At 44.5% G+C, this 16,254-nt stretch overlaps 1 protein-coding gene across 2 annotated transcripts in view; it reads left to right on the plus strand.

Annotated features, from left to right (window-relative positions):
* NDE1 (nudE neurodevelopment protein 1) overlaps nucleotides 1-16,254 on the plus strand; it is a 122,163-nt gene that overhangs the window by 63,683 nt on the left and 42,226 nt on the right. For both annotated transcript variants that reach the window (XM_077448923.1, XM_077448924.1), the window contains exons 4-6: nucleotides 1,903-2,051; nucleotides 9,362-9,498; nucleotides 13,030-13,209. In XM_077448923.1, the coding sequence (XP_077305049.1) occupies nucleotides 1,903-2,051; nucleotides 9,362-9,498; nucleotides 13,030-13,209 (466 nt within the window). The remainder of the gene's footprint in view (nucleotides 1-1,902; nucleotides 2,052-9,361; nucleotides 9,499-13,029; nucleotides 13,210-16,254) is intronic.

Genomic DNA, 16,254 nt, shown 5'->3' on the forward strand with positions numbered 1-16,254 from the left:
ATAAAGGCTTGATTTGTGGAGTGCAAGACTAATAGTTGTCCAGTGGACAGATTTTCTCACCTGAGCTGGGGATGCCATGGACCTCTTAGCTGCTAATCTGATTTAATATTCTCCTTACCCAGCCTGTCAGTTTAGGTGGACGGCCATGCCTTGGTAGGTTTGCAGTTGTGCCATACTCTTTCCATTTTCAGAACATGGCTTCAGCAGTGCACCGTGAGATGTTCAAAGTGTGTGTGTGTGTGTGTGTATTTATACACGCGCGCCAACAGTTTACGTAGCGCTTTATAATGTATAGGGAGTACAGTACAATAGGTACAGGAGGGCCCTGCTCATAGAGCTTACATTCTAAGGGGGGGTGGTACGAAAGGTAATAGCTGCAGAGGATTTGATGGGGGTGCTCGTGGACAGTTAGGTGGATGTGGGATAGGCTTCACTGAATGATAATAGATTTTTTTAGATCTCTAATCACTGACCCCCGAAGGAGCTACTGGTTTTATTGGTCTTACCATTACCTTCTTGACCTTGCCTCTGTCTAGGGTTTCCCGTGGTAGATGTCCCAAAGAAATGTAGGAACTGACACAATCTTCTTTTAGGTTATTTGAAGTAGAAACCGAATCTGTTTAGGGTAGAGGGTTAGGAAGAAGTTCAGGTACTTTGGACTGTCAAAAATACAAAGTCTCTTATAGAAGAAATCCAGAGAATAAGTTTCACAGCTGGATTTTCACAACCCCCGTATAGACCTCCTCTCACTAGGCCTAGCAGCCGGTAAAGTATAAAGTCTCTGCCACAGACTTGAGTGCAACCGACGAAGCTATTATACAGTACCATTATCTCTCAGCCGGTCTGGCGATGCCGTATGGGTGTGAATCCATGAAGGCTCCTTCAGAGAAGCCAGCTGTGTGCATAGCCTTCTCCTGAAGAGTCCTCCCCTGGATGCTTCTCCAGTTACTGGGCCTCTCCTTGAGACGGCACTGGACCAGCCTTGAAACACCAGGCCTTGATATCCATTCAGGCCTGTCCCTGCAGTTACTTCTCCTCGGACTATCCAGCCCCAAGACTTGGAAATACATGGAACCGCACCCCAGGCCAGGAGGTCAATGGGGTCTGGTCAGGAGGACCAGAACCAAACGGACAGAAAAATCTTCTGTCCCGGAACCCTGTAGCACGTGATGTCAGTTCCTTAAATACCACCTCCCAGATTGCACAGCAGGAGAACACGCCCACTGGGCTGGTTGAGAGAAAAACGTGGCACTCAGTACACCCAGCTAAACTGCGTTCTACCACTTGCCGGTGGTGACGGTGACACCTGCGGCCAAGGAGAACCCAGTGCAACCCAGCTGGACTGGTACTGAAATCATAGTTTAGTAAAATTGGCCATAAAACCCAACTGTGGTTTCAGGGATATTAACTTTCAAAAACATATAGCGCATGCTCGTCAGGAGCCAGTGAGATATAGAGATTTATGCATGCTATAATACAGGGCTCAAAATGTCAAGTCTTGAGCTTCTAGTTTCCCCTGCCCCACCCCTAAACGTGCCCTTGTAAATTATCTCATGACATTACATTGTTAAATATCTTCTTTGTGTTGGTCTATCACGTAAAATCCCAATAAGAAACATTTAGGTCTTTTGGTTGTAACATAATCTGGAAAATGTAAAGCGGTATGAATCATTTTTAAGGCACTGTACCCACCAAGCATTCCTTTTCTCCAGAGTGAATAATCTTTTTTATAATTGTCATAACTGGGGTCATCCAGCCTGTTTTTGCCTGTCACTAAAATCTAATGCGGCAATGGCTTTCCTGTGGAGTGCTGACCAAAATTACCTGAATATGTGAGATTGGGTTGGACCACCAGTGTGTGTGGTTTTTTAATCCTTTTATTTTTTATTTTTCTGAATACAGGAGAAGTATGAAGAGCAACATGCAGAAAGCTACCTGCACATCTCTACGCTTGAAAATGAGTTTTCACAGACTAGAGCGATCAAAGACCAATTACAGAAATATATCCGAGAGCTGGAGCAATCTAATGATGACTTGGAAAGAGCAAAGAGGTGCGTGAGTTCTTCATAAACCCCCTGTGTGTGGGGGAGTTTGCCCTTATTTTCAGTTGGTGTTTTCCAACACTGATTTTGAATGTGAATCTGTCACATAAAAAAAATATGTGCAAAGCTGTCCCTGGGAAACAAGAATGTGAATGCTATATAAAGAGACTGTGCCGTACAATAAATTGTATACGAAAAGATTATTAGTTGCTACTATTTCCCAAGTGTTCTTCCAGGACAGCCCTTGAGAGATGGAGCTCCTCCCATCGACACAGGAAACACATTGCCACAGTTCAAAAGGCGGTCCCTCAGGTCCCTGGTCAGTCATTTGTGTTTCCTCCGTCGGAGGAACATGTTGCCAGGAACCTGGAGGCCCCTCTCAGGGGCTGCCTGAGAACCTGCAAGCCTAAGGGACCGGGTCCTGGTTTATGGCTGCAGTTTGGGTCCATACCTTTTTTTCTTTGGCTCGGGTACCGTCCAGCTGAACCGGAGCAGACCCGTTACCCTCCTCCTTCCAGTGCCGAGGTGGCCAGGGGCAGAATGACGCCGGTTTCCCCCAGGAGTGGTGAGTGGAACCTTCCATCTTCCCTCCTCGTTGCAGGGGGTCGGAGACGCCGAGCGTTCACTTCCGGCGGAACCGCGTCATCGCTGCGTGCCGAGACTTCCGGTTCCGGGTCTCTAAGGGTACAAGGAGGAGAGGGAGAGCCAGCGCTGTGCCTGTAAAGCCCGACCAGCGTCCAGCTATACCGGATTAGCGGCGGGATTCGGAGCGTCAGAGGGGGACCATGGAGGCTATTCCCCAGGATACTCCGGCGGAGACAGGCACCAGCCAAACCCAGGTAGGCTGCTGGGCATGCTATTACTCTGGTGGAGTGGTGGTGTTTGTAGGCTGGGCCCTGTAGTACCCCACGGTGGCGGTTTACTCACAGTGAGGTTGTTTGTTAGTGGTGATTCTAAGAGGGACATGGTTCTGACGCTAAGAAATCCTTTGTCTTCTTATTTTCAGGCTAAAGAGATGCCAAGGGAAGACAAGACAGGCCGCAAAAAGTGTCCTAATTGTGGGAATAGGTTGTCCTCTGGCTCTAACAAAGCCCTATGCAAGCAATGCATTGCAAGCTTGCTTAAATCTGAGGCAGATTCCCCTTTAGCAAAGTTTTTGGGCTCCTTTAAAGAGGAAATGGCGTCGACCTTTAAGTCCCTCCGGGAGTTAATCACTGACGTGGGATCAGCTGCAGCTGCCTCCACGAGTAAAACAACTATAATCTCATCCTCACCATGCCTTACAACACCCAGCTCAGGGGAGCCCCGTATGGTCAGGGAGCCTAGCCCCACGTTGATTAGCCCCGAATCCTCTGACACTGACTCGGGTCAGGAAGAGGATCAAGCAGCATCTAAAGCCTCAAAATATAGATTATCTCTCGAGGAAGTAGATGAGCTAATGGGGGCTATCTATGATACGCTGGAAATTGAGGAGGAAGAAACTCAGTTATCCAGACATGATCAAATGTATGAGGCTCTGGGGAAAAAGAAAGCAAGGGTTTTTCCTATACATAAGGTGCTTTCTGACCTTGTCCTTAAGGAGTGGTCTGAACCAGACAAGAAGGTTTTCTTTCCTAAATCCCTTAAGAGAAGGTTCCCTTTTGATGAGAGCCCAGAGGCGGTCTGGAATAAAAATCCAAAACTAGACGCCCCTCTGTCCAAAATCTCAAAGCAGGCTGATCTGGCCTTTGAGGATATGGGCCACCTGAAAGATCCCATGGACAGGAGAACAGACATCGTCTTAAAGAGGGCCTGGGATGCCTCTATGGCAGGCTTAAAACCAGCTCTAGCCACTTCCTGTGTAGCTAGAAACCTGGAGTTCTGGTTATCGCAACTACAAGAACACTTAAAGGCAGGCACTCCTAGGGGGGAGCTTTTGAAATCTTTCCCTATGCTTTTTAAGGCCACCAGTTTCATCTCTGACGCCTCCACGGACTCCGTTAAATTTACGGCTAAATCTGCAGCACTTTCAGTGGCAGCAAGGAGGTCAGTATGGATGAAAACCTGGGGGGGAGACACGGCGTCTAAAACCCGCCTGTGCAGCGTCCCTTTTACAGGAGACTTAGTCTTCGGGCCTGAATTAGACTCCGCCTTAGAAAGGACGGCGGACAAAAAGAAAACCTTTCCTGCAAAAAAGAAAAATTTTCAAAGAAAAATTTTTCGTCCCTTTAAGGAACCCTCTAAATCAGAGAAGAGTTCAACCCCCAAAAAACATTGGTCGGGACATAAAGGGAAAGGAAAAGGGGGCATACTGTTTAGCCGCCCCAATCAGGATCCCAAACCCCAGTGACGTCAGGGTTCCTGTGGGAGGAAGATTAAGCAAATTTCTTCCTCAATGGGAAGAGACAACCTCGAACGAGTTTGTCTTAAACATAATAAAAAGGGGTCATGCGCTGGAATTTCACAGCAACCCTCCTTCCAAGTTTCTGGTGACAAAGCTTCCAAGTCACTCAGAAAAGGCCAGGGCCTTACCTTTACTAATAGGGGAAATGGTAGATCAAGAAGTATTGACACCAGTCCCTATTCAGGAACAAGGGGACGGTTTTTACTCGCACATCTTTGTGGTAAGAAAACCGTCAGGGAGATTCAGACTAATTATGAACCTCCGTCCACTGAATCGCTCCATCCGTTACAAGAGATTTCGGATGGAGTCCATTTATTCCATAAAGAATCTCCTGCAGAAAGAGACATTTATGGCAACCCTGGACCTAAGGGATGCTTATCTGCACATTCCAATAAGGGAGGAATGCCAGAAATTCCTTCGGATGGCAGTGCAGATAGACACAAAGGTTTACCACTTTCAGTGCAGAGCACTTCCCTTCGGTCTATCATCCTCTCCGAGAATCTTTACCAAGGTTCTCGGAGAGGCTTTAGTTCCTCTGAGGCTTCAATCAGTCTCAATTATCCCCTACCTAGACGATCTGCTCCTAACAGCCCACTCAGAGAGTCGTCTTTCTCAGGACCTAGAATTGACTCAACTCAGTCTGAGTCGATTAGGGTGGATTGTCAGTCAGGAGAAATCCAAGACAAACCCAACACAGGAGATCCTGTATCTGGGGTACTGGATCAAGTCTGTAGATCAGAAAATTATACTGCCGGAAGAAAAGATTTTGAATCTGTGGCAGAGAATATCTTTTCTTCAATGCAGCCCCAAGTGTACGGTGAGGGAAGTAATGTCGGTCTTAGGTCTTATGACGGCAGCCATTCCAGCCGTACAATGGGCCAGGTTCCATCAAAGAGAACTTCAGGGTTTTCTGTTAGAACAATTAAAAGGCAGAGATCTGGAGGAGGAGGTATCGATCCCCTCAAGGGTAAAACGCTCCCTCTGGTGGTGGAAGGACAGGGAGAACCTAAACAAAGGGGTTCATTGGGTCCTTCCTATCACTTCAACACTAACAACGGATGCGAGCAGTTGGGGCTGGGGAGCCCACCTAGGCTCAAGCTGGGTCCAGGACAAGTGGACCCCGGAGGAGAAATGTTTCTCTTCCAATTGGAAAGAACTAACAGCAATCCTGAGAGCTGTTCTAGCTTTCCACCCCGCAATACAGGGTCACCATCTACAAGTCCGTTCAGACAATACGACGGCTGTAGCATACATAAACAAACAAGGAGGAACCAGAAGTCCTCGTTTGATGTTGGTAGCCAGACGCATTCTCCAGTGGGCAGAAACCAATCTGGAATCCATTTCTGCAGTTCACCTGAAAGGGGAGCTGAACAACAAGGCGGACTTCTTGAGTCGACAGAGGATTTCGAACCAAGAATGGTCCTTACACCCAGAGGCATTCAATCTCATAACAGCTCACTGGGGAGAACCAGAGGTAGACCTTTTTGCGAGCAAGAAAAATGCAAAGGTTCCCAATTTTTTCTCGCTAAACCCAGGAGATCAACCCCTGGCGGTAGATGCCTTGCAAACTCCATGGACTTTCAGTCTGGCGTATGCATTTCCCCCTCTTCATCTCATTCCGAGGGTCCTAGCAAGATTCCTCAAGGAAAAAACCTGTTTGATTCTAGTAGCACCTTTTTGGCCCAGGAGACCGTGGTTCACAACGTTGCTACAATTGACAGACTGTCCGCCTCTAAGACTTCCCTACAGACAGGACCTCCTGTCGCAGGGACCTCTTTACCATCCGCAGGTCGCCACACTGAAGCTGTCAGCGTGGTTACTGAGGAGGAAATCTTAAGGAGTAAGGGCCTGTCAGACGAGGTAATTGCGACCTTACTACAGAGTCGCAAACCAGTCACGAGAGCTATTTACAAAAAAGTCTGGAAAAAATTCAATAGCTGGCTGAATGGCCGGGACATAAATACGGCTAATATTCTACAGTTTTTACAGGAAGGTGTAAACAAGGGTTTAACCCTAAGTACTATTAAAGTACAGATAGCTGCCTTAAGTGTATACCTAGATGAACGCTTACAGGAAAATCCTTTTGTCGCTAGATTCTGTAAGGCAGTCGCTAGACGCAAGCCAGTCAGAATCACAAAAGTCCCATCCTGGGATTTAGCAGTTGTGCTAAAAGCTTTCTTGGGGTCACCCTTTGAGCCTATCTCAGAGGCCTCCCTAAGGCTTATTACCTTTAAGACAGTTCTCCTGGTGGCAATCACTTCAGCCCGTAGGGTCAGTGAAATCCAAGCACTTTCCATCAGGGAACCATTCCTACAGATCCTAGAAGACAGAGTCATTCTAAAGACAGACCCTGGGTTCTTACCAAAGGTAGCATCTAGCTTCCATAGGTCCCAAGATATTGTCCTCCCTTCATTTTGTCAAAATGCAGCAAATGAGAAAGAGGAACGTTTTCATTTATTGGATGTGAGGAGGTGTATTCTAGAATATCTTAAAATAACAAATCCATTCAGAATCTCAGACTCCCTTTTTGTCCTTTTTTCCGGACAGCGTAGGGGACAGAAAGCTTCAAAAGTAACCATAGCTAGATGGATTAGGCTAGCTATAGCAGAGGGGTATAAGGCCTTGAATAGAGATCCTCCTGAGGGTGTTAAAGCTCACTCAACAAGAGCGTTGTCTGCATCCTGGGCAGAAAGAGCTGGTGCCACCCCGGAGCAGGTATGTAAAGCAGCCACATGGTCAAGCTTTTCCACCTTTACAAGGCATTACCGACTGGACTTAATGTCTAGTCAGGATCAGGCCTTTGGGAGGAAAGTCCTCCAGGCCGTGGTCCCCCCCTAATCTGGTAAGTACTTGGGGATCCTCTCAAGGGCTGTCCTGGAAGAACACTTGGGAAAACTGGAGTTAGTACTTACCGGTAACTCCTTTTCCGGTGGTCTTCCAGGACAGCACGATCCCACCCTTTATTTGATTGTAGTGATGTACTAATGTTATTACCTGTTATGGTTTTATATGTTTTTCAGTTCCATCCTTCGGTTCTTGGTGAATGACTGACCAGGGACCTGAGGGACCGCCTTTTGAACTGTGGCAATGTGTTTCCTGTGTCGATGGGAGGAGCTCCATCTCTCAAGGGCTGTCCTGGAAGACCACCGGAAAAGGAGTTACCGGTAAGTACTAACTCCAGTTTTCCACTCTGACATGAATAACATCCTATAAAGTCTTTCAGTTCATTATATACTGACTGTTCATATTAACTTGTGTGAAGATATCATATTATCAAAGTGTAATCTGTGAGAACCAATGAGATGAAGATTTTTTTTTTTATCCGCCTTGGAGAGTGTGTGTGTGTGTGTGTGTGTGTGTGTGTGTGTGTGTTTGTGCTCTAATATTGGAAGCTATATAACCAGCTTCAACATATTTTGCTGTCAAAGCGTTATCAGGAAACTGGGAGACATGGCAAATGAGGGTCCTTATGTAGCCTTCTGCTATTCAGACCCAGAAGCAGTTAATCCCTTGAGTCTCTAATACTGCTGGAAATCCTTCCATTACAGATCGAACAAATATAACAATGCAAATCTCCCTCTCCCTCTCCCTCTCCCCCCTCCCCTCCATCACCTTTACCCTCATGCTCTGCTTCAGTATGTCACAGTACATGTTGACATGCATGGGTCCCTCAATGAACAATAGCTCCCCAGTGCCGGCAGCCCCAGACCATAACGCTTCCACAATGATGCTTGACTGTAGGCAAGACACACTTGTCTTTGTACTCCTCACCTGGTTGCCACCACACATGCATGACGCCTTCTGAACCAAATAAGTTTTATCTTGGTTTCATCAGTTCATGGTTCCAGTAATCCATGTCCTTGGTCTGCTTGGCTTCAGCAAACTGGGGGCTTTCTTATGCATCATCTTTAGAAGAGGCTTCCTTCTGGGGCGGCAGCTAGGCAAACCACTTTGATACAGTGTGTGGAGTATTGTCTGAGCACTGACAGGCTGACAGCACTCCTACGTTTATTTCCCAAAGACAACCTCCTGGATAAGATGCGGCGCACGTGCACTTTGACCATGGTGAAGCCTGTTCTGAGTGGAAAATGTTCTGTTAACCCGCTGTATGGTCTAAACCACAGTGCTGCTGCTCAGTTTCTCATGAGGTGCCATGTTGAACTTCAAATGACCAGTATGAGAGAGCGATAACGCCCAATATAACACACCTGCTCCCCATTCGCACCTGAGACCTTTTAACACTAATAGGTCACATGACACCTGGGAAGGAAATGGCTAATTGGGCCCAATTGGCACATTTCCACTTGGGGTTTTACTCACTTTAGTTAACAGCAGTTTAGACGTTAATGGCTGTGTTATTTTGATGGGACAGCCAATTTACACTGTTATACAGGTTGTACACTCGTTACTTTACATTGTAGCAAAGTGTCGTTTCTTCAGTGTTGTCACATGGAAAGATATAATAAAATGCTATAGATATAGATGGTCCCCTTCCAGTGCATTTGACTATTACTTGTGTATACACTGCATTAGCTTACCACCAGTGTAATACTGCTCTTACCTTAAGTGGACCCAATATTTATCATGTGCATTTATTCTACCCACCTTCCTACCCCCCCCCCCCCCCCATTTTATTTATTTATTTTTTCTTGCACACAAAAAATATAGTTGATAGGTGATCATTGCTGACTGCTTTAGCTGTAAGTGATTGCACAAAAATCCCAACAGGCTGTGGTTGTGCTGAAGACCAGCTACTTGAGTACAACCAGCCTTTCCAAAGATTAATCAAATCTCGGACAGTTATCTATGGTCGCCAGGCGCACTGATGGGCTGTCATACGTTTATGCTCTTGAGTATAGCTGTGTGTTTTTTTTTTTTTTTGTTTGTTTTTTGGGTTTTGGATGATTGTGTACTGACTAAGTGTTTGCCTAAACAGAGCTACTATCATATCCCTGGAGGACTTTGAGCAACGTTTGAATCAAGCAATTGAGAGAAATGCATTCCTTGAAAGTGAGCTAGATGAGAAGGAAAATAATCTAGAATGCATCCAGAGGTTGAAAGATGAAACCAGAGGTGAGGCAAATGGCGCTTCTTGGCTTGCCACCTAGCATCTGTAATATACCTGTACTTAAAGTGAAGATTTTCTTTTATAATAATAGCAGTACACTGAACATGTATACTTTTTATTGTCTTGACTTTACTACTGAAAAATAGCAGTGCACTTCCTCTGCCCTGAATGTCATAGCTGTATAGCTTTCTTGTGAGATTGTCCAAGGCTGTCAGCCTCTGCTAGTGTTTAGAGGCTTGGGTAATATTGTTACTGTAGGCACTTCATCTTCTTTGGATCTGTACTGTTGATCATTCAGATCCCCAGTCTTTAAAGAGGTTGTAAACCTACATGTGTAATTTGTACCTATAGGTAAGCCTAAAATAAGGTTTGCCTATAGGTACTGTAAGTAACACCAATGTGTGCCTTTTAGGAGATGTTTATTGTGTACTGCACTAATGTTGTCAGCAAATGTGCTTTGAACATCCACCCGTGCCGTTTTCTTCAGGAGCGTGTGCTGTGGGCACGCGGCTTTGGCTAGTTGCACAGCCGAAGTCTGTGGCCCTGGAAGGATGACTGGCAAAGATGGCTACGGCCTGCAGTGGGGACAGCGTGGGCTTAATTTGCAGCCAAGTAGCACATTATGCCTTTAGTTTGCAGGGAAGAAAAATCCATTGGGGTTTACTTGCTCTTTAAGGGGCATTGCTGATAATGGGGAAGCAAAACCCTGCCCCTATCAAGATTGCTGCCTCCACATAGAGGGTTCTCATTCCAAGTGAAAACTATGAATGTTACACTTTTATAACCTTCCTACAGACCAGGCACACTTCGGCTTCAAGCACTACCCTAGGGCGGCACAGTGGTGTAGTGGTTAGCACTCTCACCTAGCAGTAAGGGTCACTGGTTCGAATCCCAACCACGACGCTACCTGCTTGGAGTTAGCATGTTCACCTTGTGTCTGCGTGTGTTTCCTCCGGGTACTCCGGTTTTCTCTCACACTCCAAAGATATGCAGGTAGGTTAATTGGCTTCTGTCCAAAATTTGGCCCTAGTATATGAATGGGGACCTTGGATTGTGGGCTCCTTGAGAGTAGGGGCCAATGCGAGTGTGCAATGTACAGGGATAGGGACAATTGTAGACACACACTCCAGTTGAACTGGATGGACTGGTGTCTTTATTCAACCTGACTAACTATTACTATGACTAAGAAACCCTCAAACTATCAGGAAAAGCATTCCACGTGGGGCAGAAGCACAAAAAGCCCTCCCATTGTCTTCAATCTAGTTTTTGGAATCTGTAGACCATTTAGTTGAGCGAAGGGAATGAGATACATTTTGCAAACTAAGAAGTTCCTTAAGAGAAGGTGGAGCATGTCAATATATGCATTGATGGGTAAGAAGAGAAACCTTATACTCCTAGCAGAGCCAATGAAGAGATTTAAGAATCTGAGTAATATGCTCATGCTTCCACACTCCTCGCTGCAGAGTTTTGATTATACTGTAACCTCTGCAGACTCCCGAAATCCCAATGAGAAGTGTGTTGCAATAATCCAATCTAGAGGAGACAAAGGCATGAACCAACCTTTCAGCATCAGAAAGGGAAAGAATAGGACGAAGTTTAGAGATATTACAAAGATGGTAAAGTTTTACATGATTTATATGTGCTTCAAAAGCGAGTTGAGAATCCATTTTTACACCAAGATTAGTAACTGTGGACGAAACTGAAATTTTAGAACCAGAAAAGGCAATACTGGTTATCGATGATGATTTAATCTGATGAGACATACCAATCATGATAAACTCTGTTTTGGAGCTATTTAATTGCAAAAAATTTTTCATCCATTCCTTTATCTCCTCCAGACTGGTGGTGAGGACTGAAAGGGGTGACTGCACAGGAGTTTCGGCTGCTGCTTTTACATAAAGCTGTGTATCATCATCAGAACAATGAAATTAGATATAAGGAATGAGATATAGAATGAACAGAATTGGGCCAAGAACTGACCCCTGGTGGACACCGCAAGTAACTATATGCGGCTTGGATGTAAAATGACCCAGAGAAATTTGTTCTGTCCTATTTGTGAGATATGATTCAAACCAGCTGAAGGCTAAGTCATTTAGTCCGGCATTATAACGAAGCCGGTCTAAAAGAATGCCATGATCGACCGTGTCGAACGTAGCCGACAAATCCAATAGGATAAGTAAAGATGGAGAGCCGTCATCAGATGACATAAGATCATTTGTAACTCTAACAAGAGCAGTCTCTGTGCTATGAGCAAAACGGAAGCCTGATTGAAATTTTGCAAAAGGGCTGTTATGCTTGAGATGATCCTGAAGATAACTTACAACTGCTTTCTCAAGTACTTAAGATATAAAGGGAAGGTTAGAGATGGGCCTATAACTTGGAAAGGACTTCTGGATCAAGAGTGGATTTTTTTCAAGCAAAGGTCTCATAACGGCACTTATTAAAACTGAAAAAACATGGCCAGTTCGAAAAGAGTAATTTTATAACAGCAGTAATCAGGGGAATTAAAACTGAAATGAGTTTTTACCAGGTGAGTTGGAAAAGAGTCCAAGGAACAAGTGGAGGGTTTCATTTCTTAACAATAACTTGCACCTGTTCTATTGACACCTCTGGTAAACCATTCATAGGTTGGGACACAAAGAAATTTTGATGGACAGTTTGAGACAGAGGACCAGACAAAGCAGAACTAATTTAATCCATTTTGCATCTGAAAAAAAAAACATAAATTCATTACACCGCTCTTCCGAAATAACAATAAGTGACAGAGTTAGGCTTAAGCAGTTGATTTTATAGTTGAAAAAAGCTGCTTGGAATTTCCTGGACTATTTCATATAACAGAATAAAACTGACTTGGCCTCCTTTAAGGGACTGTGCATATAAATGTTGATGCTCCCGGTAAATTTGTTTATGGACAGTGAGGCCAGAGGCTCGAAAGCACCGCTCAAGAACCAGCCCCACTACCTTCACCTTAAGAAGCTCATCTGTATACCACGGGGCTAAGTGAGTGAAGTTAACAGTTCTTGTTTTAAGTGGGGCATGAAAGTCCAACAGACTACTAAGTTGGCTATTATAACAAGCCACTGCATCAACAGAGCAAAATTGGGCAGATAGATGCTGAAAATCTGTTGCCTGAAGTTCTGGATTTATAAATTTTTAAATTTCTAAAACAAATATTCCACTTAGGCTTATAAAAACTGGATGAAGATGTCAGATCCATAGAAATAACCTTATGGTCTGACACACCTAGGTCATACACCTGCAAGTTGGTGAGAGGCGAGAAGAGCAGTAATTCTTCTAGAATCTAATGATCAAGGGATAATAGGACTGTACTTTTCTTTCCCAGAACAAGTCTACTTCCTCAGAAGTATGGGGAGAATGAATAAACTGGCATCATTTATCATGATGCTCAAACTTGGACAATGGTGGGATACTGCTATATCTATATACATTTTTTATTGTGCATATGCATGGTTACATTGTGAATGCCACTTTTACATCAGTGTAATGTACATATTTTTTTTTTTTTTTTATTATAGACTTGAGGCAAGAGCTAGCAGTGCAACAGAAGCAAGAAAAGCTGAAATCTTTTGTTAATGGGAGCCCAGTAACTGAATGCACTGACACAGCTGTCCAGGCATCCATATCTGAACCATCAACACCCTTGGGTCAAAAAGTATCACTCTCTAGACAAAACTCACCGGTGCAATTCAGAGCAAGTAAGTTAACTATTGGATGATTAAGTGACTACTGTTCTTTCGTTTTGTTGGTCAATACTTGGTTGTACTTGGTTGTAAGTAGAGCCTTAAAAAAAAAAAAAAAAAAAAAAAAATACACCCACCACCACACAAACACAAAAGTCAGATGAATAGAATGATTATAAAGTTTCATGGTTTCATCTATTTGAAACTGGCAGTGTTTTTGTGGATTTGCTTGTTAACTTTCACCACTTGGCCCTACTGTGTTTACATGGTTACATAGTTAGTCAGGTTGAAAAAAAGACACAAGTCCACCCAGTTCAACCACACAAAAAAAAAATCGTGTAATCCCATATACCCAATTCTATACCCACAGTCGATCCAGAGGAAGGCAAAAAACTCCAGCAGAGCATGATCCAATTTGCTAAAGCAGGGGAAAATCCTTCCTGATCCCCCGAGAGGCAATCGGATTTTCCCCGGATCAACTTTACCTATAAATGTTGGTACCCAGTTATATTATGTACATTTAGGAAATAATCCAGGCCCTTAGAGCAATCCATTGAGTTGGCCAGAACCACCTCTGCAGGGAGTCTATTCCACATTTTCACAGCTTACTGTGAAGAAACCTTTCCGTATTTGGAGATTACATCTAGAGGAAAAGAGATTTCAAGAGTGCCCCCTTGTCGTCTTTGTTGACTGTAAAGTGAATAACTCGACACCAAGTTCACTATAAGGACCTCTTGTATATTTGTACATGTTGATCATATCCCCCCTTAATCTCCTTGTCAAGAGTGAATAAATTCAGTTCCTCTAATCCTTTCCTCATAGCGGAGTTCCTCCAGGCCTCTTATCAGTTTGGTTGCACTTCCTCCAGTTCCCCGATATCCTTTTTGAGAACTGGTGCCCAAAACTGAACTGCATATTCCAGATGAGGTCTTGCTAATGATATGCTCTCGCTCTCAAAACTGCAGCTTGGCATTGCATGCTATTATTGAGCTTATGATCTACCAAAACCCCCAGATCCTGCTCCACTATGGATTCCCCCCCCCCCCCCCCCCCAGCATGTATGATGCATGCATATTCTTGGCCCTTAAGTGCATAACTTTACATTTAGGTTTAACCATTTCCAATTTTTTTTATTTTTTCTAACACATGCCTAAGGCAGGGGTTGACAAATTTGCTTGGAATCTAGGAGCCAGCTAAAAAAGTTAGGAGCCAGGTCCGTGACGGCGATCTGGACCTGTCCCTGGCCTGACATGGAGACGAGTGAGGGGAAGATAGCCCCCAGCCCCCCACCTGTCTCCAAGTCATTGGACCGGGTTGATTAATTCAGCTGGGAGCTGGGCATGACCATAGCTATGTTGGAACCAATGACAATATATGGAAGGTGGAAGCTCCTTAAGAACCAATTTACAGAACTAGGCTTCAAGTTGAAGGGAAGGACCCCCAAGGTGATTTTCTCTGAAATGTTGCCTGTGCCATGCGCAACACGAAAGGCAGGGGATAATTATAGCGCTGAATTAATGGCTAAAGACCTGGTGTAAGGTGAGGGTTTTGTGTTTTTTAGAGCACTGGGCTGACTTTTCATTGCGGTGCATCCTATATCCTAAAGATGGTTTACACCTAAATGGAAGGGGGTCTACTGTGCTGGGGAGAGGTTAATGGGAAGGCTGGAGGGGTATTTAAACTAGGATTGTCGGGGGAGGGTGAATTGCGTTATAATGGGGGGCAGACGGGCCAACCCCCATTGGTGGGGGGAAATGGGTAAAGATGTGGGGGGAGGGCTATGGCAGATGATATGAAGGTTCCTATCTTACAATCAACCATTGGAATGGTACTATTTGTACCAAAATAAAAAATATGCAACATACGTTTTCAAAATGTGACCCTGATGTGTTCATCAATGCTAGATGTCTGCCAAGCAAAATAGGTTGGAAGCTCTGGTGCACAAAAGGAACTATGATCTAATTGGTATTACTGAATTCTGACTTTATTCTTCAAATGACCGAGATATTAATATTCCTAGTTATGTTCTTTTTGAAAGACAGGGTAAAATGGAAGGGTGATGGTGTGTCACACTCGCTTTGAGATTACTTCTCACATAGAGACAAAGGACCTAGTTGGAGAGAGTCTAAAGCATTATGGGTGTGCGTACTACAAAAGTTGCCATTGGAGTTTATTGGCCTCCCAGTGTTAATGATGAAGTGGAGACTGTGCTCTTTGCACATATGGGAAGGGCTGGGGCAATGATGGGGGATTTTAACCACCAGGAAATTGTCTGGAGTAATGGCACTGCTGGGTCCAGGGTAGAAATGTTTAAACCTATTACAAGACGGTTTGAGGCCCCAACTAGGAATGACACTCTGCTGGACCTGGCAATCTCAAACCATGCAAACCTTATTACCAATATTTGTGTAAAATAACATCTGGGTAGCAGTGACCATAACATGATTTCATTTGTTTGCTGTAAGCAACAAACACGGGTAAGATAAAGAACATTTAACTTTAAGAGCACCTTTTCCAAGGATGAGGGCTGCTCTCCAGGACTTAGAATTGGAGGGAATTTTGGCATCAATGGACACAGAACACAAATGGGAATAAAGTGATTGTGTGTAAACTGCGAAGTATATACCCAGGGGCAGTACGTTTAAAATGCTGAAAAATTAAACAAACCTGGCCTTTATAGAAGGCAAGAAGCCATGCTCTGGTCAGATGAGACCAAAATTCTACTTTTTAGCCTAACAGAAAAATGCTGTGTGGCGGTATACTTACACTGCACATCACCCTGAACACACCATCCCCACCGTAAGACATGGTGGTGGCAGCATCCTGTTGTGGGGATGCTTTTCTTCAGCGGGGACAGGGAAGCTGGTCAGTTGGTGGAAGATGGAGCCAAATACAGGGCACTCTTAGAAAAAAAACCTGTTGGTCTGCAAAGGACTTGAAGCTGGGTCGGAGGTTCACCTTCCAGTAGGACAACGACCTTAAACATACCACCAGCGCTACAGTGGAATGGTTTAGATCTGCTTATTCATGCGTTAGAATGGCCCAGTCAAAATCCAAACC

The sequence above is a fragment of the Lithobates pipiens genome, unplaced genomic scaffold (genome assembly GCF_037356315.1).
Source record: "Lithobates pipiens isolate NorthernLeopardFrog02 unplaced genomic scaffold, aLitPip1_a1.2 Scaffold_22, whole genome shotgun sequence".
Lineage (NCBI taxonomy): Eukaryota > Metazoa > Chordata > Amphibia > Anura > Ranidae > Lithobates > Lithobates pipiens.